General features: G+C 37.7%; 2 protein-coding genes across 5 annotated transcripts in view; one reads left to right on the top strand and one right to left on the bottom strand.

Annotated features, from left to right (window-relative positions):
* Nucleotides 1-2894: 2894 nt before the first annotated feature.
* Nucleotides 2895-18300, bottom strand: EXTL2 (exostosin like glycosyltransferase 2). Of its 4 annotated transcripts, none has more exons than XM_082673704.1 (5): nt 18160-18300; nt 17775-17941; nt 8199-8626; nt 7480-7550; nt 2895-4921 (listed from the first exon to the last, which is right to left on the bottom strand). In XM_082673704.1, the coding sequence occupies exons 2-5, from the start codon at nt 17897-17899 to the stop codon at nt 4433-4435; spliced, it is 1113 nt and encodes a 370-aa protein (XP_082529830.1). In that variant the 5' UTR covers nt 17900-17941; nt 18160-18300; the 3' UTR covers nt 2895-4432. The 4 variants fall into 4 exon arrangements, with proteins under 4 accessions (XP_082529830.1, XP_082529832.1, XP_082529831.1 ...); XM_082673706.1 differs by lacking the exon at nt 18160-18300 and adding an exon at nt 15484-15563 and having other exon boundaries at nt 17775-17914; XM_082673705.1 differs by having other exon boundaries at nt 17775-18300.
* Nucleotides 18301-19074: 774 nt separating this feature from the next.
* SLC30A7 (solute carrier family 30 member 7) overlaps nt 19075-25186 on the top strand; it is a 76503-nt gene continuing 70391 nt past the window's right edge. Inside the window, exons 1-2 of the mRNA XM_082678947.1 lie at nt 19075-19307; nt 19525-19626. Of these exons, the coding sequence (XP_082535073.1) occupies nt 19228-19307; nt 19525-19626 (182 nt within the window). The 5' untranslated portion in view covers nt 19075-19227. The remainder of the gene's footprint in view (nt 19308-19524; nt 19627-25186) is intronic.

Raw genomic sequence — 25186 nt, 5'->3', positions numbered from 1 at the left:
CAGTTAATTGGGGGCGGCAGTGCTGCAGCATCCTCCCTGTATGCCAGTAGACTGCTCCCATTTGTAACAACCAAATGTGTCTTCAGACATTGCTAATGACCCCTGGGAGGAAAATCAGCCCAAGTGAAGAACCATTGCTGTAAATTAAAGCTGCTTCCTTCAGATTTATTTATTTATTTATTTATTTATTTATTTATTTATTTATTTATTTATTTATTTATGGTACGCGGGCCTCTCACTGTTGTGACCTCTTCTGTTGCAGAGCACAGGCTCAGGACGCGCAGGCTCAGCGGCCATGGCTCACGGGCCTAGCTGCTCTGCGGCATGTGGGACCTTCCCCGGCTGGGGCACGAACCCGTGTGCCCTGCATCGGCAGGTGGACTCTCAACCACTGCGCCACCAGGGAAGCCCCAGATTTATTTTTTTTTAATCTACTTAAGTATTCTGACCAAAAATTTTGTCCTTTTTCTTTTTAAATAAAATAAATATTGATATATGAAAAGAGAAAGAGCCTCGAGTCATCTCTAGTTTAAATACTTCATTTAAATATTTCATTCTGAGCCAGAGCTAATAAAGTGGGTTCCTTAAATTGTTTTCGGTACTTGCATATTTATTTTCACTTCTTTTTATGCGCTAAGGTGTTATTTTGACACAGCTACTAATTCACAACCAAGTTTTTTTCACTCTCAGCTGAGCTGCTCTTTATTTGTAACGGCTTTTAAAAAATTCTTTCATTTCCCTGATACTGTAAAGTTCTTCCTACACGTTGTGCCCTTTGAAACCAAAAACAACCAGCGAAATTTTAGGGCAGGTATTTTCAACCCCACTCAGCAGATGAGGAAATTTAGTGGAGCCAGGACTCAGTGCATGTTTCCAATGAATCAAATGCTCTTTGCGTTTCATCCACAATAAGTATATTTTTGAAAATATTTGGGTTTTATATTGAGAGAGCCTTCATGAATGGAGAGGAGGTGGAAGGGGAGAGAGAGAGAAAGTTGGAGGAAACTAGCAGAAAAATTAAAACTGGCTTATGAAATAGCATGCGGTAGAGGATGATCAGATCTCACCATTTATGTCCTCGTAGCTACCAATGAGATTTAGCACCTCTGTCTTCCTCTTCCATCACAGCACTGTCCTCCACTCCATCCCCTTCCTTCCCACTCCCTCTACCTCCTACCCTCCCCACTGTCACCACATGTGCACGTAGGTGTGCGTGCACATAGGCACACACACACACACATTCACTAATACACTCCTGACTTTGTGGTCAAAGCCCTAGGTCTTTTTCAGAGGAACCATTGTGAGCATTTTTTGTTGCTTCCAAGTTCTTTTTTCCTGGGACCAGCAAAGAGCCAACAATTCATTGCCTATACTCAAGCCTGGGAGCAAAGAATTTCTGGAAGCACTTCAGGATTCCTGAAGCTTACACTGTCCTGGAATCTTTCATTTGACAGTTGATTGCCTGCTTTTTCAGTCTTCTCAACATGGAGTTCTTAACACAGCCAGAGTCCTTCCAAATTCTGCAGCGTTTGTGCATGGCAAAAGAAATTAAGAAAATTTAAAATAATATGCAATGTTGGGAATCTGATGAGAAACAGGTGCTCTCAGATGTGGTAATACTATAGCTATGGCAATGTTTCTTGGGGATATATAGCAATATGTATTAAAACCCCTAAAAATATGAAGACTAGATAGATCCAGGCATTGGACTTGCTGGACTTGATTTTAAAGAAATCATTATAGGTAGGCTCAAAGAGATCTGTTCATGGCAAGGACACTTACCCAAATGTTATTACAATAATAAGAAATTATCAAACAGAATAGCAATATGATTGATTATATAAACTATGGTTTACCCATCCAATGAAATACCAAACAAATCATGCTTTTAAAATATATGCCTAGAAAAGTCAGGAGGAATAGACACAAAAATGTTTAGCCATCGTTAATGTGGTTGGGGGCTTTTCATTTCTTCTTTATACTGGTCTGAATATGCCAAAATTGCTAGAATGAATATGTACTGTTTTAACTAGAAAAAGGGCATTTGAAATAAAGAAAATGGGATGAAAATTGCCATGATTATACAGAAACACTGTTATGTAGAAACATTTGTTACGTAGAAACAATTTCCCAAATATCGCACCTGGTGGGTCCGGGGGCCTTTCTGATGCTTGAGAGGTGAGTTGAGTAGAATGAACTGCCTTTACTGTTAATGACACACCCCAACATCTTTCCTTTATTGACCATTTAAAATGGGCAAGGCACTGTGTTCATACTTACACAAGCTATCTCCTTTATTCCTTGAAACAAACCCCTACGTAGATATTATTCTCATTTTTGCAGATGAGGAAGTTGAAGCTCCAAGAGGTGAAGTATACATGAGATGCAGGAAGGATTTGAGCCCAAGGACTCCATTGGCACATTTAACCCCTAAGCTGTATTGCTTTTCTGATGGAGCTTTAAGCCTGAGCATCCTCTCTTCCCCAGATCATTTGGAGCAAGAATAAGAGGGCGCAGGGAAAAAGAGTTTTAGTATATGTCTAGCCTCAATCAATGCAAGAGTTTTTGTAACACAGACTGAACTTCACTTTGCTTTCATATTTGCTCTATAAGGTCTGAAAAATGTGATATGAGCAACTTAAGTGATGCTGAAGATAAGTTTAAGAATACAAGATGAGAAATAAAACCTGAGAATATTTTCCCACTGGAAAATTTTCCCATGGGCAATGTAGCTAATACCTCTAATCTTACTCGGAACAAAATATGAGAATATTTGAAAATCTGTGTAAATACCAACCACGAAAGCATGAGTCTGCTTAATTAACATAGAACATCTGGATGGTAAAAGTTTATTTTATTTATCTGCCAATCTCAAGAGGCAAAAAGTCACTACCAAGGTTGGACAAAGCAGATAATTAACACTATAAATTTTTAGTGAGGCTGCGAGTTCTATTGGCTTTCTCTGATGGCATTAAGATACATACACATGCCCATGTAAAGGAACAATATACACTGAGCTAATTGCACAGAGACCTCATTGTTGGAACATTAACCATGATTATTTTCATAGCTTTGCAATTCTGAGAATATAACGGCATAATGGGAGCAGAAGGGGGCATAGGAAGAGGAGAAGGTGGCAGAAAGAGGCCTGAGTATTCCTTTCCACCAATAGTGAACGAGGACCAAACACAGACACCGTGTGGAACAGATACTAATTCACATAACAGGAAGTGGGCAACTTAACAATCAGCTGATACAGACTCCCTGTGGAATTCCTCTACTATGACTCAGGTCTCTTATTTTTTCCTGTATCTATGTAACTGAAATGATCTCTGGATCTTTTGCTGTGTGGAGGGAAGAAGTTCTGAATGCAAGAGATTGACTTAGTGCATAATACACACGTTTTAGTATCCAGGAGATAACCTACGCTTTTATAACAATAAAGATCATTTGATAGTAAGGGTTGTAATTTCTGCCAGTTCCTACTTAAACATTCTTTCAAAAGAGTTATTTTATACATGTTTCTTAAACAATACATACTTTATGTAAAATCTAAGAATTAATGTGCAATCTCAAAGTCAGATTCAGTGACAAAATGCACGACCTGAATCTAGTAACACATTTACTCCTCACTGCATATAAGTTGCATGTAAGAAACAGAGGCTGCACTTGTGATCCATGCAGTAAATGTTCATAAAAATCAAGTGAACAACTAGACATCCTTTAGCTACTAAAATTAACCCTCCCAGTCACAACAGATATCCACAGAAATAAAAGCACTGATGGTTACACCAAAATCATGCTGGGATAAGTTAGTCCTGGAAAGGGCTGGTTGGAAGGACCACAAGGAAAGTACTGATAGTCACAAAATTTCCACTCATTTTTATATGGGATTGAGACTATTCTCTCCTCACATGGCTTTTCCCTATACCACAGGCTTTTGTTGAAGAGGCATTTCAGGCTTCAAATGAAAATAATCATCCTTTAATGAAAAAGCTGAGAAATACTTGTCCTGAGTTTCTGATCCTGGAAACAGCTTGCTAAAGGTCCTTAAGGCAAGTGCCAGGAGTCAAAACAACTGTAGAACATTATCACAACACTGTAAATCAACTATACTTCAATTAAAAATTTTGTTTTAAATTGTAGAACGGTCTCAGGATGTAAACAATAAAATTGTTGACCAAGGAATCATATCTGTGGATGAAAACTTCTCACAGGAAGACCTATCTGGGTAATACCAGCTTCTTGGGTTTTGAAGTGCCTGTAAATTTTATATGCTAGAAGCCCTAAGCACTTTTTCCCCCTTGTAGAGACTTCTGGAGTAGAAAAAAGTTCATGATGTGCTTAAAAATAAATAAATAAACCGACCATAGCATGAAGAAGCTACTCAAATACCAAGCAGTTTTGAGGTTTGTTTTTGTTTGTTTTACTTTCACATTTTACTTTTGTGGTTGGCATATGGAAAACCAAACTGAGAAATCATAATGTTGGAGTATTTTAAGGGCATGCTGTCATAGATGTTAACAAGCTTATTTATACAATAAGACCTCTGCAGAAAGTGCTCAGCTCGGTGCCACATTCCAGAATAGCCACCATTGGTTTCTTTTTCTAAATTGTCTATGTTTACAGGTTTCACAAATACCCCCGAAGTCTTCCCAGTGTGCTTGGCAATGATAAAATTCATGGCAATATCATCACAGTTTTGCGTTTCATCTAACAAAGCATGGACAGCTGCAGGTTGCCTCTGAAAGAGTTCAAGGTATTTGCTATGGAAGAATGAGGCTCCAATCAGCACCAGAGAGTAATGGTCACCATTTCCAAACCCTGGTGTTTGCAGTTCAAAACCTCCGTAACTGTAGACACCAGAGGAAGTAGACACATGCTTTCTTGGAACAAATCCTACAATTTGATCAGGAAATTGCTGAAAAGATGGAAAAAGAACAATTAAGTGTGGCATTTCTTTAAAGCTGACATGGTGAAAGGCAATGATTTACTACAGAAAGAATTAAACTGATTTGTCAATGTTATTTTATTCCTGGCTTCTACATCTCAATTTCCTTTAACTCCAGACAAATTCATAAATCTATGTACTGATAAGTTTAAAGGTCAATTCATCATAACCAAATCTCTAACAAAATTTCTAACCTCACAAATATTCTCCTAATTTACACATTATCCAATATTAATAAATTCGAGTTACCAAAGAGTCTGGTTTTTCAGAGTTTGCTATAAGAGAAGTTGACTGTATGAATGATATTTATTACAGGAGATAAGAAGATATAATGTGATTATTTTGAAAAATTGTTTTAATCTCTTAGGCGTATATAAAATTATGGATTTACATGTATCATTTTACTGTTTTTCCATGTTGATTTCAATGTTTTTGAAAGTCACCATTGATTTTAAACGATGTTTATTTTTATCTCTTTTCAGCTTGGGTGTCTCTTTTTTAAAAGCATAAGAAAAAAAAATATATACACACATATATACACAACACACACATATACAGTTGAGCCTTAAACAATGCAGGGGTTAGGGGCACTGACCCCCCGAGCGTAGTAGAAAACTCGTCTATAACTTTACAGTCAGCCCTCCGCATCCACAGATCTGCATCTCTAGATTCAGCCAACCACTGATCATGTAGTACTGTGGTTTGTATTTATTGAAAAAATCTGAGTATAAATGTACCTGTACAGTTCAAATCCATGTTGCTCAAAGATATATAGATAGATAGATGGATAGACAGATAGATATAGACATATATATAGATATATGAGATGTGTCAGGATCTTTGAAGGATAGTATTAAAACAATAATAGTAGGATGAGAGTGACTAAAAATAAAACAAAAATCAGCAAAGAAAAGCAGAGAATCATGGAAAAGAAGTATGAACTTATAGAATTAAAAGGTTTAGTTCAATCTCACAAATAACTTGAGTTTCATTCATTTACAGAACAGACACTAAACTAGGGTCACACGCACACAAGTCAGGGTGGGTTAAATCCCATTTCAAAGAACGCATAGTCTAGAGAGGGTATGATACAGATATGTGAACCAGGAATTACCACACTGTGAAAAAGCTGTAAATGCAGCTGTGCAATTCTCAGGGGGGCACCGAGGACCCAATGACAACTGTGCTGCTGGGAAGCAAAGGGGAATGTCAAGGGTTGGGTGTAAAGGCTGGGAGCCTTCAGAGAAGATGTGCCACTTAATCTATGCGATGAAAGAGATTTCACGGATGAATGGAGGTGGAAAAGGTAAAGCACTGCAAGTGGAGGTGATGGGTGAGTGCAAAGGCAAAGATACCTGTCTGCTCTAATCTTGCTTCTCTCTAGGCCCCAAATCACTACACTATGCAGGGCACTGATGGGACAGAACTTTAGGAATCAAATTATCTTGCGCAATGGATTGAAACTGTTCTTGATGGTTTTATGAATAAAACCTAAAGTCATATTTATCCATCTTTAATTATGGTTTACTTGGATTGTTCTAATTAACCGTAGTTCTCATATTTCCCCCCACCCTGATATTTTCAGGAAATTGATTTTTTACCTGAAATAGAAATCTCACAGCTGGAGTATTACATTAGAACTTTTCGCCTAGGAAGCTTTTATTTATAGGGCTGGAAAAACTGCTGATATGGAAAAAATCTGTTGATCAGTACACTAGGCATGAAGCTGAAAACTGAAGTTTTGAGAATGATGATATCTGCAGAGTACTGTGCCCACTTACCATTAATACCTAATGTTGTTACATCCCAAGTCGCTAATTAAGGAGAGTTACTATAGTGCAAATTAGACCATTTATTGGGTAGCACAGTGTTTAATTATTGGACAGGGCTTCAAAGTATTTGTATGCAGTTCTGGTTTCAGGTACTTGTAGTGCAACTTGTAAAAGCTGTCTACTATTAACACATATTCAGTAGGAAAAAGGAGTTTTTATAGATACCAGGCAATTTATGCCTGTTTATCCCAGCTTGGAATTTAAGGGGGTGGGGGTGGGGGAAACTGCCACTACAATGGTCCATGCAGAATTATTATCAGTATTATTAATTTTTAAACAATGGTCTCAGAATCGGAATTAAATTTTATGGATGTAATAAATTGTTTCTTTCAAAGGAAGTTCTGTGCAATATTAATACAGAAATACACTTCTCATTTGAGATACAGGCGAAAGTGCCTCTGGATTTTAGTCTTTGCTCTATCATATACCAGATCGTTTCCTCATTGTTCTTTGGAAGTCAGTTCTAGCTCTTCTTTCCAATATACCAAATATAAATCAAATACAGATAAAAGATACTGTAACTTTCAGAGTAGCTTAACTGAGCTCAGGAAATCTGATTATGACAAATTCATCTACCTTTTAGATAAATACTGTCTACGCTGGTTTGGGTGACTCTCACATTAAACCATGCTGCTCTGGTTAAACACTAGATCAGACTTTATACGGATGATTTCATAAAGGATGTAGCAACATTACCTGCCACACGGAGAAAGCAAAAACAAGGTCTTGGGTGCTAATTAGCATGTCATCATCTACCATTAACACCGCTGAAATGAAAGGAAAAAAATTTAAATCAAACAGTTTGGAAATGAAGACAGAAGTTATAAGATACAGTGGTGTTTTTATAAGTCATTCAAATGAAGTATTTTCTGAATGAAATTCAGTAAATAAAAAAATGTATTCTTGGAGAGATTTGTCTAGCAGAAAAAGTTTTTACTTGAAATATAATTGATTTTTATAATTTCCTGAGGGGGAAATTATCCTGTATTTATCATCCATTATCCTAGAAACTAATGAACCTATAAATAAATAAAACCAAGGTTCTTTTAAGCAAATTACAATCTCATGTAACTGCTGAGTGGGAGGAAAAGGAGGCGGCAAAAAATACATTAAGCATAAGTTAAATGGCATTTTACTAACTTCTGTGATGCAGTAATATGTAATCATAGCATATCTTCTTTCACAATATTAACCTCTTTGTCACTGTTGCAAGATATTTGCGATTTCTTCCCCAGGAGACTGCTTCTTGACATCTTGGAAACTGCCCCTTAAGTTTTTCAAAATGCTTTCTTATGATTAAATTTCCCTATCTTCTCCAGGCAATTAAGACAAGTAGAAGGCCCAAAAGCCACGCACCCACCCCCAGCTCTGGTTAGCTGCAGCCCTGCCAGACTAAGAACCCAGTTGCAACTCACCATTGGTTTCTAGTTCAGGAAAGACCTGGAGTCGATTTCTCATCCTGTTTGTTGTCTGTACTTTGAAGATCACAGGGACAGGGTGAGGCCCTAGAGAGTTCCATAACTCATCTGGTCCCTTCTCCCCAACATTGTTCCACACCACAATCACTTTGTGCAGATATGGTACTGCCTGATAATGATTTAAAAGTCTCAACAAGAGATCTGTTCTGTTGTACGTCTGCATTATGAGAGTAAAGGAATCCTGGGTGGACTTGCCCTGGGATTTTATTTCCCTACGCAAAGTGAGCATCTTGTCTTCTTTGATATTAGGAAGTAAAGCGGTCAAAGCCCCAGCTACCAGCAGTAACACAAGGATTACCACCAAAGAGAAACGAAGTACTCGAATCCCCATCACTCTTCCAGGGAGTTTGCAGATGTGGCAACACCTGGAGTAGAAATGGAAATAAAATGCAGAATCTTAGCATTCTTACTAGTTACCATGTTTTTGTTTTTGCTTTTTTGAGGAGAGAGGTTAATCATCTTTTAGCTGACTCAAGTTCAGTTCACCCTGCCTCTTTGATAAGGTGATTTGGCCTTAGATAAAAAGTACAGTGAATAAACCTTTCCTTCTGGGCCTGCTCGCTTTGCAGCTGCAGACAAAGGGTTATCTACACACCGAACAGGAAGAATTAAGCAGTGCATTTTAAAATTTGCCCTCATTTCACTACTAGACATTTGGAACTGAGATTATTTTTTTTCAGATGGGATCATATTTTTCTTGGTAGTATACTAATTCCTTAAGCAGCTTTATTGAGATATCGTTGACACATAAAAGTTGTATATATGTAAGGTGTACAACTTGATGTTCTGATATATGTATATTTCAGTACACTAACTTTAAACTTACATTTTGGTAGCAAACTTTTTTCCAAGTGAAATCATATGCAGAACCCTAATATATTAAATAATAGTAATAGCAGCAGAAGCAAACAATTATAGTGGGTTTATTAACATTCTAGGCCCTGTACTATGTGCTTTGCATGTCATAGTACGTGCTTACTCAGTAAATTAAACAAATAACCACTGAGCACTTACTGTACCATGCACTGTTTTAGATTCTGTGAATATAGCAATGAATAAGATAGACAAAGTCTCTGCTATTAGTAGCAGAGGAAATAGTAGGGCCAAACAGATAACAAAGTAAATAAACTCAAAGCTAATTCAGCATGATGGTAACGAAGAGAATAAATCAGAATGACATGATAAGCAAGGGCCAGATTGTGGGGGATCTTGTTGGCCTGAGTAAGGAGTATGGATTTTATTCTAAGTGAGATGGGAAGCCATTGGAGGGTTTTGATCAGGGGAGCAACAGAATCTTGTTTATATTTTACTAGTATTATTATTCCCATTTAATAGTATTTGGATGCTTACAGAGGTTAAATAACTTTCTCAAGGTTACTAAACAACTGAAGTAATGGATCTAGGATCCAAATCCAGGAAAAAAACTCCTGCCAGAGCCCAGACTTTTTCATCATCATGGGCTGGGGAGTGTACTGCCAGTTTCAAATGTGGGATGTGCTGAGGTAGGGCTCTTGAGCTTCCAAAGCAACCTCCGTCACAGAACATGAGGATCACCAGGTATTGTCATCAGCTCTGGACTCTCGTATTCCTCACTATACCTACAGGATCTGCCTGAGATGGCTACAGAAGAGTAGGCGAACAAAAACCAAGGGATGAGGCCTGGAGATTTATTGGTCAAAATTTTTTGTCTGATCAAAACTCAGTCACAAATGTAAGGAAAGGTTAAATCTCATACTGTTTTACAGATACCCAGAACTCTGATTTCTTGGCTTCCAATACAGTTTCATTATCACCCCTACTGCCTCGTTTTGGAGAACTGCTGGCTTTCAAGTGCTGCTGTTGTTTGATTCTTCTGCTATTTCTGCTTTTGATTTACTTACTTTACTTACTCCTCCACAAGCCTACACAAGCTTTTGAGGGATGGCCTCATTTTCCATGCTGGCAGCTGAGCCTTCAAATACATCTCAGCACTTTTCCTAGATCTATTCTACTACTCTACTCAAGTACAAAAGTCTGAAATGAGGAAAAAGAAAGCTTAAAGAAATTTACTTATAAAAAGACTGAAAACAAAAATCAACCAGGAGTTTCTAGACATATAAAACATATCTTTAAGAAAAAAAATAGATCTCTCAGAACCAGAAAGAATGAGATATTATTATTCTTGATGACTTTAATTGACCCATGGTCTATCCACTCTTACTACTTTTAATACAATTTTTCCTCTCAGGCTATACAAAAAACAGATACCCTTATCTATTCCTTATTACAGATAAATAATATCAAGTTGGAAAAGACTTCTCACTGCTAACTCACACCTGTGGTGTGCTAACTGTACAAGCCACTGTCACTGTTCTTCCTTGTATAACACTGCTTCTGTACAGTTTATTTTGGTTTCCTTCATGAAAAAGTGCACTGTGTCTGTATGTAAGCTCTTGATTTTGCACCTTGTGGTTTCAGTTGGGCATCTGCAGCTAGGCCACCATTCTACAGACAATCCTAAGACTAGTCTAAATCTTCCTGTCTAACAGATTAGGTTCCAAACGAAATCTCACTTGGCTATCCAAATGATGTCCGATCAGTCTTCTGTTTTTCATCGAGGAAATTTGGCAGTGGTGGAGTTAAAGTGACAGTCACATTCCCCGATCTTGTTTCACGTTGGGAGGTGTGTTTTGTAACTGTAGCAACAGTTTTTCTCTATACAGGTCAGCAAGGACATAGAGAGGCCATATAGACCGTGCCTTTAACATCTCTCTTTAAAGTTCACAGAAGTGGGGACTGGAGAATTGCAAGGCTTATAGGGGAATACACCCCATGATGTGATAATGCGCTGAGGCCTGTGCAAGCAAAGGAAGAACTTATTCATAAGGACAAGGGAATGGTCATTGTCATTCAGCAACTCTCACTTTTCAAAAGTCCAGATTTGAAAAGAAATGTTCCCTTGCAGTAATCTTTTTAGAGAGCTTTCAAGGATATTCTCTCCTGGACTTTCTCTGCAGCCTGTTCTGTTAAGAAAAGAAATTTTGTGTTTCTCCTTTTATCATAGCTTCACTCTAAGATACGAACAAAATGAATTATTTTTGAAGTAACTTCAGCTTTACCATGATTACTTTTCAAGGATGGTGATTTAAGGTTTGAGAGCACAAATCTTTTCACTGTATACACCCTTTTACTAAAACAACATATACTGTTAATGTGGTAAACCAAAGAGAAACCATTATGAATTAATAATCTTGGTTCAAAGGCCTTGATAATCCTTCTAATACTGACTCAAAAGCAGGTCTCATAAAACATATTTTCAGTTCTGCATAAAAATGGCTGGTTATAAGCACTCAGAGTTAAGAATCCTGACAACTGCATTAAAGTATACCCTGATTAAGATCTTTATGTTCATTTTCTTCAGCTGAGTAGGAGTAACATACTATAAAACTTACATAGCAGTGTCTCTAGTCTCTAAAACAGACATTAATAGCTACCTGGCAGTTTTAGTGGAGAAAAAGTAATGAAGATTCATCTCTATAGCCTACTATGAATATACATTGTCAAAGATAATCGTGAACGACTGTTTCACTTTTATCTACACTTTAAAGTGGGAGTTACCCTACTTTATCTGTCAGAGAAATTTCCTCTTTCAGATAGCTTCTAATCCCCTATTTTACTTGTATCAAAAATGTTTTGAGAGATATAATTTATATCTTTGGAAAGACAATGTAAATATTTCATGTAGTATTTATTAAATGATATCGCCTGATAAAATTATGTTACATTTGCAGTCTACATAGAAAAGCAAGAACAAAAACTTTATAGACTGCAGTGCAAGGGGCATCTCTACTTTGAGAATAGCTGAAGTCTGGAACTTTATTGTAGGCCTACTGGAAACAGCCTTAGAACAGTATGGAGAGTGATGATGACTTCACAGCTATCTGGATTTCAGTTTATAGCTTTCTTCTGTCCTTTGTCCAGAGAAGAATCTATCACCTAAATCACAGCTTTGAGTTTTGAATGGGGGGATATGAAAATGAATACATCTGGATAACCTATGCCTTACTTAGAAAGAACCAAGAATTAAAATTATTTAATTTAAAATTATATCTATTGATATATATATTTCCTGGCACCCTGCCTCATTCCAGAAAGGATCTGACAGTTCTTAGTCTATCCCCTTTCTGCCCTTCCTCCATCTATGACTATAGTAAACTAAATGTGACTTTGATAAACACAGTAAATGTCAGCAAAACAAAAATCCTTCTTTTTCTCCTAATCATCTGCAAAATCAAAGATCCTCAGATGATATTTTTTGCACATATGTTAACTTATTTAGTTCCTCATGAGTAGAGAGCACATCCTTTTAGTTATTTTGATATGGTTACATAGCATCTCCTAGACCAGCGGTTTTCAACCAGGGACGATTTTGCTCTCTAGGGAACACGGGGCAAAGTCGGGAGACATTTTTGATTGCTGTGACTGGGGCTAGGAGATGCTATTGCTCTCTGGTGGGCAGATGGCAGTGCTGCTGCTAAACATCCTACAATGGACAGGACAGGCCCCACAGCAAGGAATTATCCAGGCCTAACATGCCAGTGATGCCAAGGTGGAAAAGCCCTGCTCTACATATATTTTACCTTGAACACGAACACTGCTAGCCAGGTGGCCCCTGAAATCCCTACTGCTATGTATTACGCTCAATGAAGGATAAAGCAATGTCTCCAAAACTGCCCCAGTATCTATATGCCTTATGATACAAACACATCATAAACTCAGAAAACTGAAAGAGGCCTCAGAGCCCTCCTAAGCCAGCTTCCTTGTTTCATAGATAAAGAACCCAAGGTCCAGGCATAAGGAATTTGCCTGAACTGATGCAGATGCACATATACTGTCAATAGAAAATCACTTTAACAACAACATATACATGATCATCAGTAGCCAATCTACGTCCTGTCATTTAGAAAGCTTAGGACTATAGATTGCATTTTGAGTCTATAGTTCTGAAACAGAGGTGCTAAAACATATTGATAAATAGCTGAATTTCCTACAGTATCACATTTGAAAAACAGAAGTTGCTGCAACAGGTCATTTCTCACTTCAAGCTGTTAAGGAAAGAATTTCTGCACTGGTCGCATTAAATTAGAGCAAGTTCTTCTCCTGGCAGCAAGATTGAGTGAGCCATTCCCTTACAGGTAAATCAGGTTCAAATAAACACCGAAGACACCATTTAAAACAGACAGCAGACACTAAGTACCTGTGTCTCCACCTCCCTCCCTAATCTCACCCTGTTATCAGTAGCAAAGGCTGCCTGACAGTCCTGGCGTTTTGTTTTTCCCCTCCTAAGCATCCTGTACAAAGCATCAAATTGCTTCTCAATACTTCTTCAGGCAGCTACTACCAATTAATTAGATTTGCTTTCTCATCATTGATTTAAGAGGAAATAACATAAATATTATGTATAAAGGCTTCTTAAAGCACTGCGTCCTTCAATCCAGCTATTTGTTACTGAGGCAGTGAGGCCTTCTCTACCCTCAAAGTGCACAGGTCTGAATTATTCTAGATGAAAGTTCCTTCTCGTCTTGCATCTTTCTCCAGGAATTGACAATTAATTGTATGATAATGATGATGGTGGTGTTTGGAGATGACCAAACTTATGGGTATATATCAGGGCAGGAGAAGGAATGGCCTTATTCTTAAGAGGAACATCCACGACTTATAAGGATCCAAGGAGTCAATGCATCCTAAGAAGAAAGCCTAGAAATAGAAAAACATTTTTAGCTCAGTACAGTGCCATGCAAAATCAGTTCCAGAAATGGGTCAAAAAGAAGCCAAGTACATCTGCAAATACATTACTTTTACCATTCCAGGACACTGAAGCTTTTTACTTGAACTTCTCTCTGTTTTAGTCACAGGAAGATAGAGGGGAGGCAAGATTGTTGGGCAACAGAAACCTGGAATATTCTGTGGAACCCTCTCCCTTTTATACAACACTGGTTTTCAGCAATAAACTCACACTGCAAAATCGTTTCTCTAAGAGAAACAGATTTCATACACATGAATTATGATTTGTAAATAGCTTTAGATATTAAACCTAACAAAGACGTAATCTTAATTCATATGAGCTTCCTAACTTTATTAGAGGAAGGTCAGAATATCCATAGTAGTTATGTCAGTCCATAAACATTCCTAGGTGCTTACCATGCACGAGCCCAGCACTGTCAGGCCACTAGGGATGGTAATGAGCAAGGCCATCAATTCCTGCCCTCACAGAGCTTAGCAATAGTAATGGAAGTTGTCAGACCTCTTCCCTCTTTATGTTACCTAACAACTCAAATCAGTAGTGTTTCAAACCGTCAGAGACACGGGAATTAAAATATATCCACCCCATTTTGTAGATGGGCTAGCTGAGACTGAGAATATTAAATGATGTTTCCTGAGCCACAGAAAGAGTGGTGGGTCCAAACAAACTCCTGACTCTCACATTTGACCTACATTGTATTTTTAGTGTCTTTCAAGTAGTCTCTGTTTTCAGCTTTGCTCTAGTCTACAAGAATATTTCAACTTTGTAGGTATTGACTTTATACTATAACCTGGAATACTATTTCAATGGATAAGATCTAAAACAGGCAATACAGTATTTTCTAACAGACCCTGGCTCAAGTAAAAACTCTTATTTCCAAGGAAACAAAAACACCTCTATAGGAAACAATTTTTCTCAGATAAAAATACTGGTATTTCACTTATGTCCATAGCAGCACTATTCACAATAGTCAAAAAATGGAAGCAACCCAAATGTCCATTGACAGATGAATGGATAAACAAAACGTGGTATAGACATACAATGGAATATTCTTCAGGCTTTAAAAGGAAGGAAATTCTGACACATGCTACAACATGGATGAACCTTCAGGACATCATGCTCAGTGAACTAAGCCAGCACAAAAGGACAAATACTCTATGATTTCACTTACATGAGGAATATAGAGTAGTCAAATTCATAGAAACAGAAAGTAGAATGGTGGTTGCCAGGGGCCCGGGGAACAGAGAAATGGAGAGTTGTTGTTTAATGGTTATAGAATTTCAGTTTTGCAGGCTGAAAAAGTTCTTGAGATTGGCTGCTCAACAATGTCAATACACTTAACACTATTGAGCTGTACACTTAAAAATGGTTAAGATGGCAAATATTATGTGTATTTTACCACAATTTTTAAAAAGTAAAAAAAAAAATACTGGTACTTACCTCATTATGGTAAAGTTTTAATTTTTTAAAAAAATTTTCCTTATGGCTTCAGTAATTGATAGGAACAGGCTCTCTTGGCACTATTAAGGGAAATCAAAGAATTTTCTGTGATGTTTTTGTCAATCACCAGGAAATCTAAAAAAAATGCTTTTTAATGCTATCGTCCATAGGCTTTGAATTATTTTTAGAAATCAAAATTTGCTATACTGTGTTCTAAAAACTACATTTAGGCAATTAGGTAGGTGCTACCTGTCAGGTTGGTGCTAACATTGCTATATTTTTTGTTTTCATCTTTCTCTTAGGTATCCAGAAGCAGAATAAACTCACATCATGCTGATGATCTAATGTGTTTACACTTTTGAAACCAGAACATATATGCCATGGAGCAAGACCTCTGAATGCATTAGCAACCTGCACTTGTATTCAATTTCTAGATTTTTAAGTATCTGTAGTTTTATCTACCATCAAAACTCCTTTTTTCACTAAAGGTTCATAAGGCATTCAATTTGAAGTACTAAAAAAGGTCAGGGTCTATCATAGGGTTGCAGGTAAATGTCAGCGTTGATTACTGAGGAATGACAGATGGCATCCTTCCTATTCCTTACTATTGCCCAAAAGGAGCTGGAACCTTGGCTGGAGATGAGCTTCTGCCCCTTAATCTTCTCGGCTTTCATTTCTCACAGTCCTTAATCACATGTCTAAGAAGTTAGGGATTTCTTCCCCCATATAGTCTGCACAGTTAACCTAATGCAATTAATTAGTAGATGATCTAAACAAATATTTAAAAGTTCAGGGTAGAAATCCATTTATTGGTTTAAAATGTTCATTAATATATCTACCTATTTTATGATCTTATAAATCCATAACATATGAAGGAATTCAGAACTGACTGGAGACCAGCAAGATACTGCATCTGTAATGACCACCTGAATAGATCTGAAGAATCATTTTTGATTTTCCAAACTTATATTCTTTCATGATTCAAGTTACTGAAGGGGTAAAGGGATGGCTTAGCATGTATCTGGACCCATCAGGTGACAGTTGTTCCTCCTCGCTACACCAAAAGCACCTCTTGTGCACATCTTAAATATCATTTAGTTCTAAAATCCTGAACTGATTTGCCCTCTCCTCACATCCCGCTTCTTCTTCCCATAAAATTCCTCCAGGGAAAGAACTTTATCAGGCTTTTTAAGCTACCTCCCTTCCCCCACCCCGTGCCCAGCACAGAGCTTAGCACATAGTAGACACTCATTAAATGATTGTTGAATGAATGAAATTAACTTTAATTTTGATATGACAACATATACTGGTTAACATATATGGGACAAACATTATTTCAAGACGACAAATCACGTGAGACATGTCAAACATTTTCCACTCATAGCACTTTTCCTGATTTAGTGTCCAATTTACATTTCTAATAAAATATTTAGTATTGAAGTTGGTAATTATGTCATCTGAGAATGAAAGATGTGAAGTGGCATTGCCACTTTTTGAAAGAAGGCCCTCACCGGAATAGCTATCTTATATTCTGGGGAGTGAGCAGTGGGGAATTTAGGAGTTCCAGGACCACTGTAACTGAAATTAAACTTCAATTTCTCCAACTTATTTCAAAACTATTTGAAAAAGGGTATTGCAGATTTCTCCATAACCCAGGTGAACAATTTCTCATCTGCAGCAATATAGGGCAAAATGTAGAATTTATTTTCAAAGGCAGAATACAAAAACACAGGCTCAAATTGCAGCTGACCTGGATGAGTTAAGAGAACGCTGGAAACCAGTTGCTGAAATTTAGTTATTTCCATATATGCACACCCCACCCCCACTCCCAGTTACATCATACTGAAATAAAGCAGCTTTGGAGAAACACTCAATCGCTGTGGAAATATTTATCTTCAACCTAGTTTGTACCCACTTAACGTTTCCCCAGCAGTGCAGTACAGTAAAACTCAGTCTATGGCTAATATAAAAGCTTCCTAAAAATATAAGTAAATGTTACTAATTGAAAATATTTCTATGTTCAAATTAAAATAATGAAATATACGCCAAGAAAGACAAAGACAAAATACTCTTTCCAGAACTTAATTTCTGAAATCTAGCTGTTTTTACACAGCAGTTTAATTAACACGAACATTAAAAAAAAAATGTAGAATAAGTAAATTTTATTTTCAAAAATAAAACCACAGAATCACTACCCCACACACTCACAAAGTTCCAAGAAGGAGTGCAAAACACATATATTCTCACTGCAAAAAGATTTTTAACACGAGAGCATTTTCCTATTTCCTTACCTCGAGCGCAGAAGACTGCAGTGGGACCTAGCCGATTTATTTGCTTCCAGCTTGGTTACGATGAAACGAAAGGGGGGTCTCGCTTGCTCATTTTTCATTTTTTTCCCAAACCCAGCAGCGTGCATTCACCCGGCATTACTCGCTGGATTGATAACCTGGATGAAACGCTGCCCACAAAGAGAGAGCCTGAAGAAGAGGGCAGTCCCGGGTGGCCGCCCCTCCCTTTCGGTGACGCTCCACTTCCTGTTAGACTAAAAAGTCGTTCCCAAGAATCTCGGTTTTGTAGTTTCTAGCCCACCTCCAAAAGCCAGTCCTCCTTTGCCCCATTTCTCCCCCCAAGGGTAACAACTTTTAATCATTCAGGTGATGGACCACCTGACCTTACCCAAACAATTTCCCAGAGAGGCGTTGGAAGAGGAGTTCCAACCACCGTGGGCGCCCAGCACTGGCCCAACGGGCTCGCCTTCGGCGCTCCGCAAGCCCTCACGTCCCACCAACGAGTCAGTTTTCCCTGCACTTCCCTGAAACTGGTTATGGGGTTCTCACGAGAATTAGAGCCACGGCGGCGGCCTCCGGGATGACCTGGAAGTGAAGGGGACGTGTAGGAACTCGAGTTTGGGGTTATGAACGGATTGAGATTGTCGGGGAAGCAATGCCTTAACCAAACCTCAATTTCAACACGGTCTCGTAGGATCTCCTTTTAAAAGGCTCTTTTAAATACCTTTAACATTCTTTCGGAAGACATTTATTGATTGCCTCCTGCGTGGCAGTACAGAAAGGTCAGGCACTGTTTTCGGGGGCGGGACGGGGTGGATTACTAGGATTTGGGCGCCCATGGAGTTCATCCAGCAAAACCATTCTTTGCGCTTCCTGCGGACTGGCGGCGAGAGAATATGTCGCCGCCTGGATTCTTAAGCACTGCTCTCTAATGCACCAGGATTTAATGCTAATAGGGGCAATGGCGAAAGGGCAGGCGCTGGACGCCAGCGCATCCGGGAACAAGAATGGTAGGCAGTCGGAGTGGGCGTGAGTGGGCTCACAGCCTCCCAGCCAGCCCAGTCTGTGGGTGGCCATCTCAGGATTTTCTTCCTGAGTCCAGGTGGCGGGACTCCATTCCAAGTCGGCCCTTTAGACCACTTAATAGTTGCCAACTCTTTTTGCCCCCAGCAATACTCGCGCAACCCGACCGTCGTCGTAAGCCCCGCCCCACCGCGCACGTCCCTCCCTCGGCCCCGCCTTCCCCCTTTCCCGTCCCAGGACGCGTTGCGCGGCTGGGGCCGGAAGTCGGCGCGTTCTCCGGTGTGTGTCTGAGTCTGTCTGTCTCGAAGCCGCGCGCGGCCCGGGGCAAGCGGGATTCCCAGATTCCCATCTGAGGCGTCACCACTGTCACTACCGTCACACACGGAGCCACTACTAGAGGGGAGTAGACCCGGCCCTTCGCCGGGCAGAGAAGATGTTGCCCCTGTCCATCAAGGACGATGAATACAAACCACCTAAGTTCAATCTGTTCGGCAAGATCTCAGGCTGGTTTAGGTGCGGGGTGCCGTATTTGCGGGAAGGGGGTGTCCGGCAGAAGGGGAAAAGGCCCAGACTTAAGAATGGCCCGAGGTCCAGGGAGGGAGCGTCAGGGACACCCTCGTTCGTGTGAGGACGGGAACGGGTGGACTGGGAGGGTCCTGAAAGGGGAACCCAACCTCCTGGTCCGGCACTCCTGACTTTCCCGGCTATTCCTTACTTGTGTCATGCTTAGGTCTATCCTGTCGGACAAGACGTCTCGGAACCTGTTTTTCTTCCTGTGCCTGAACCTCTCTTTCGCTTTTGTTGAACTACTGTACGGCATCTGGAGCAACTGGTAACCAAAGGGGAAAAGGGTTGGGGCGGAAGCAGCGGGTGGGGGAGACGAAGCACTGTTTGCTTAATGCCACGTAGCTCCTCACCAGGAGGTTCAGCTCTTGCCTTTGCCACCACCTCTGCTGCTGAGTTGCTTTCTCATATCCACACCAATCTGGCACGGTTACATTTCTTAAGAGCCGAGGCCATCACGTGCAGCAGTTAAGATTTAGGTCCCCTCTTCCTTTTCCCACTTCCCCCCACTCCGTCAAACCGGAGTGACAAGTTCCCTCCTCATTTTGACAGATGGAGAGAGTCTTTTGTCCTTACTCACCTTAGCTTTGTCCACTTTCTTGGAATTGGGAGAAACGCGTTTCCTGCCACTCTGTGGGGGAGTGGCATTTGGGATTCACCCATAAACTTCCGAGAGGGAATATCTGAGATGTTCTACTTAATTTGTTATTAGGTCTTGAAACCAGGAAGAGATTTATAAAGGGGATATCGAAAGAAACATGTTTTCATTCTCTTTTAATTTTATGCTGAAACTGTATCATGATTTTCCTTTGGTCTTGACTGCGGTAGAAGATCCCATATAGTTTTCTAAAAGCCTTACATCTCTTGAGTTGATGGTTTTTGGTGTCACCTTTGGTTGTTTTTGTTTTTGTTTTTAACTGCAATGGAAAGAGGTCTATCCAGTGTAACTGTGAAGATGCAGTACTGTTATCCAGGTGTTTGCTGTTGAATAACTTAAGGTCTTATAAAATTGTTCAGCAACGATAAGATCATCTCACTTGTAGGTGTACTGATTCCTCTTTAAATATCATACTCATTTGAGAATCTCATAACAGCCAACACTTCAAAATTTTATATAAAACTTAAGTTTTTTCTTTGGGTTTCTTGAAATAGGTCTTGGACCCCAAAATAAGAACCTATACCATCTATGCTTTATTTCCTATTAATTAAATAGACTTAGTCTCTGTCCTTTAAGGTCCATTTTCAGAGAGAATTGCTGTTCTTGATTTTTATCTCTATTGAGATTGAACAGTGACATTAGGTGATACCACCAGTTTTTGTGACATGTATACTTTCATATGAAAACGTGGACTTTTAAATTCAAATGTGAATTCAGTTTTATCAAAAATACTCAGCAGATTATGACGGTTATTGGTTTAGTCACCACCTAAGTGTAAAAGGCATACTGAAACATAATAAAATGTCAATATATGTTATAACCATTTTTAATCCTCTGGGAATCCGATATATGTGTCCTGTAATATTAACACCCTTCAATATATTACATGTTAATATACATGTTAATATATATGTTAAAAGCACTCTATTGTCTTAACTTGTATTGAAATAATCATACTTTATTATAAATATGTGATATTTATATTATATTTTATATTTTCTTCTTCCTAAATTATGCCATATTGTGGTATATGTGCTGGCTGTATCTTGGTTTGCCTACATACAGTTTTGCTACAATTACTTTATATTACAATACATTATATTTCACTATGGCTTTCCATTGCATAAATTACTATGTGAAATGTCTTGTTCAAGGGATTCATATTTGAAGTCCCTAAACCATCTCTTCATGGAAAGTAATTCTTTTTGATCTGTAGAGATCCCTTTAGGAAATTACTAAAACCATTGTTTTCTAAGCCATTAGTCAATATTCATCAGTACATAAGGAAAACATCAGTGATACATGACTTGTTCTGCCCTCAGGTAGCTTGTTCTTTTAATTTTAGGCCTTTTCTCCTCCAGTTTACTCCCTTTGTGTTATATCTTACAGATTTGCAGTCTAGCTCTGAACCACTGTCTGTCATGCCTAGATTAATTAGCAGGTATACATTTTTATGTTAACCTCCACATCCACAGTCACTTTTCCCCCAATATTAATTTTTATCAACTAATTGGGAGTACAAATGTGTTCCCGTTGAAGCCTTGGCAGACTTGGAAATTGCTTGGGCCTTTTCATAATCTGGCTTTTTGTCTTATTTAGACACAACAAATTTTGGGCCCCTTTGTTGACTGATCAACGATTTCTTTATATGACTAGATTATCTCTGTTCCTAAAGGTTCAATTAGATTTTAAGTTCCTTGAGTAAATTTGTTACCAAAACTTGTTTTTTGTTTTTGTCATAGTCATTTCTGTGTTCTTTTGCATTATTTAAAAGTTAAGTTTCAAGATGTTATGAAATGTCAAGAGTTTTTTTCCATTATGGAATTAAAAGATAGATAAAACATTCTTTCTCTTCATGAATAAAGGTTCTTAGAAACATTTGATCTAGTTGCAACAAATGTTAAATAGTTTTGGTTCTTATTCAACACCTTCATTTTAAATAAGAGCTTAATTATACTTGGTTTATATTTTTGTTGGTGAAAATGTGTCATCAGTGGAGAATAGCTAAGCTCTTTGTATATTTTCCCTCATTAAATATCCAGTGCCTTTTACCTTTCTACTAGAATGTAAACTTTATTAAAATGGGATCTCTTCTGTCTTATTCAGGCACCTTAGTACTTGGTGCATAGTATGCTTAATACATGTTTACAGAATGAAATAATGAAGGAATAATGAATATATGGAATTAACCTCCCTAAACTAACCATGCTAACTACCCCATTTGGGGTAGGGTGAGGGGGACATTAAACCCTTCCTATTCTTAGTAGGAAAATGGTAGGAATACCATATGTGATCTTTCCTTCTAGGGTTCTTTTCCTTCTAGCATTTATTTTCATTTACTTATTCATCGTTGAGTAACTAATCTCATGGTAGAATGGTATATGTAAACAATGTGTTTTGTACCATCTAGGATTAGGTTCTTTCTCAAGTTTTAGAAAAACCCCAAATTAGTGATTGCCTAAACAAGATAAAACTTTATTTCCAAAGTGGCTATTAGAGTTCTAGCCATCCCTAGCAGCAGAATGTCCAGAATGAAAAAGTATGTAAAGTGTCTTTAAGGAGATTTATCTGGACGCTAACCCACAACAGTTTTCACTGATATTTCAGTGGCTCATCCTTTGTCACATGGTCATGTCCAGTTGCAAATGCCATATTTGCTCCAGTCAACCAGGTATTCTGCTGAAAGTCAAGGATTTTTCACTAATGAAGAAAGGGAATATGTAGGCTTATGAAGTGGGAGTAGAAAGAGAAATAAGCCGGTCGGACCTCTTCTACAGGTGGAAAAGTATAGGAGGCCCAGGGAGTTTTTTACTTTCCAGAGTAGCAGAAGAGCCTAGAAGTACCTGTTATCCAAGTATTTTCTACTATACGGTGATTCTTTCCGTAGTATCTTAATATAGTTTGCTTTCTTTGTTTTTATGCTCTTCTATTTTATGTTTACTTCACTGTCTTCAAATTCTTAATTTCAGTGATACTTTCTACCAAAGCTGTTACAACCATTTTCCCCCTTAGACATAGAGGAAACTCATTTAACTCTAAAGGCAAATGTCTTTGTATTAGCAAAGTAATTATGTGTTAAAGAAATGTTTTAGGCCATACCAGTCACTCATTTGGTCCTACTTCTTATAAAGTATGTCATAGCATATGTTTGTAAAGTACTTCCTTGGTTAAGAAAAAGGCTTCCATTAGTTACGTATTTTTCTATAGCATTAAAAATTTTCAATGTCTTAGACTTTTATCAACTTTTCCCTTCTCTTCCCAAAAGACATTACTTACCAGGTTATGGTGATAACTTTTGCTTTTCTATAGTTTTTTTTTCTACTTTAAAAATGTAGATTTCGATTCCATTGTGCTGAGAATTTTTCTTTACAGTAAAGGGTTATATGGAATGTAGTGGAGTTGTGGATTTTTCACTGTAACTCTCATTAGTTTAACAACTTATACAAGTATCAGGATTCTAAGGATTTTCTAATTCTTGCTAATTAATCGATAGTTGATAGTTTCTTTCCCCCTTTCTATCTCATAGAACCCAAGTTGATGATTCCCTTTCTTTGATTTTGAATTAATGTCTAACAACCACTGTAAATATGCTGTTAGCCTAGTTACCAGTAGACCTTTAAAAAATTTTTTATTGTGGAAAATGTATATAAAAGTAGAGAGTTTAGTGGACTTCATGTATCCATCACCCAGCTTTAATGTTTATTAACATGTGGCCTATTTTGTTTCATCTGTTACACTTGTCACCATTGAATTGTTTTAATGCAGATACCAGATATAGTATAATTTCTTCCATAACTACTTCAGTTGAGTCTAAAACATAAGAGCCCCCCCTTTTAACATAATCTGATGTCATTGTGACCTATAAAAATTAATAATTTATTAATATCAAATGTCTAGTGAGTGTTCACCTGTCCCTTATTAAATAAATTCTTTTTAAAGTTGGTTTTACAAATCAGAATTTAAACAAGATCAATGGTATTTGGTTGATATGTCTCATACCTCTTAATTTATAGGTTCTTTCTCCCTTTCTTTGTTTTTTCCTTCAATAGACCTTAAATAAAATCCATTTCATAAGTTTCTTTTGCCAAATGTTCTGTTCACATTTATTATATTTTGCTTCAGTGATCAGGTTTCTTTTTTATATCCTAAGAAGTTTTCTTTATAAAAATGTCCTTAGAAAGTGGTCATTTAAAAAAAAAAAGTTTAAAAATACATTTTAGTATTTAGTGTTTAAAGATAGGAGCCTAAAACAAGGAGGCTGCTTTTAGCAACTAATTTTTTTAATCAAGTCACATTTGATGTGTAAATCATATAACCTTAAATATTCTCTATGCTACCTTTATTTTCTAAGGAATTTTATGCCATGTAGTTTAAGTGATAATTCATAATCAGAAACATTTACTGATATTGAAGATGAGCAGCAAAATTGACATTCCTCATGAACACTATTTTGACATATAATAGGTGAGCAGAGAACTAGAAGTAGACTTTTTTCACATGAGTTTGCCTACATAGTTGTAACTAAGTAATTTTCCAATCATGATACCAGGTTTAGGTGAAAAGATCTCATATCACAATGCTTTAAGAGAACATGATGTTCTACCACCTCAGAAGAGGAAGTATTATTTCAGGTAGAATCATGTTTTATGTTATGCTAAAAATAAAATAACACTTTAATGACAATTAAATTTACTTAAAGTTTAAATAAGATCAAAATCTCATTTTGATGAGTATTAAAATTGCCATGCTATATCTAAGCCTCTTTAAAAGGGAACTTGATTGCTCTAGTATACAGTAGAGGTTTACCCTTTTCTTGCACTAATATATGTAGATCAATAAATCAGTAAATTTTAAAATTTATATTTATTTAGCATGAATACTTGCCTTCTTCTACAACTAATTTACAGTTATTTAGAATAAAAGTCATATATATAATAAAACCCTCCAATTAAGAAATAAAAACTTTAAAAACCACATATACAGAGAAAAAAATAAACCTATTAAATATGTAGCCTAATGTCGTTGCTGAAATTGACTTTTAAATTCGGTTATAAAATCTCATGAAATCAAGGCAGGGTGGGTAAAGATTCTCATTGTCAGGATTTACTGCAACACCACAATATTTTATCAGAATAGAGACAGAGTTTTCTGAAACCAAATTTTAAAAATA

This window comes from Grampus griseus (genome assembly GCF_964374135.1).
Source record: "Grampus griseus genome assembly, chromosome: 1".
Classification (NCBI taxonomy): Eukaryota; Metazoa; Chordata; class Mammalia; order Artiodactyla; family Delphinidae; genus Grampus; species Grampus griseus.
This window is presented reverse-complemented; position numbering and strand designations above follow the sequence as displayed.

Bases quoted from the DNA above. Each gene is read 5' to 3' on its own strand.
- EXTL2 (XM_082673705.1), bottom strand. From the start codon at position 17,899: ATGCACGCTGCTGGGTTTGGGAAAAAAATGAAAAATGAGCAAGCGAGA. The intron at 8,627-17,774 runs GTAAGGAAATAG...TTTCTACTCCAG, and splicing joins TGCAGTCTTCTGCGCTCGAG to GTGTTGCCACATCTGCAAAC. The intron at 4,922-7,479 runs GTAATGTTGCTA...CCATCTTTTCAG, and splicing joins TTGCTTTCTCCGTGTGGCAG to CAATTTCCTGATCAAATTGT.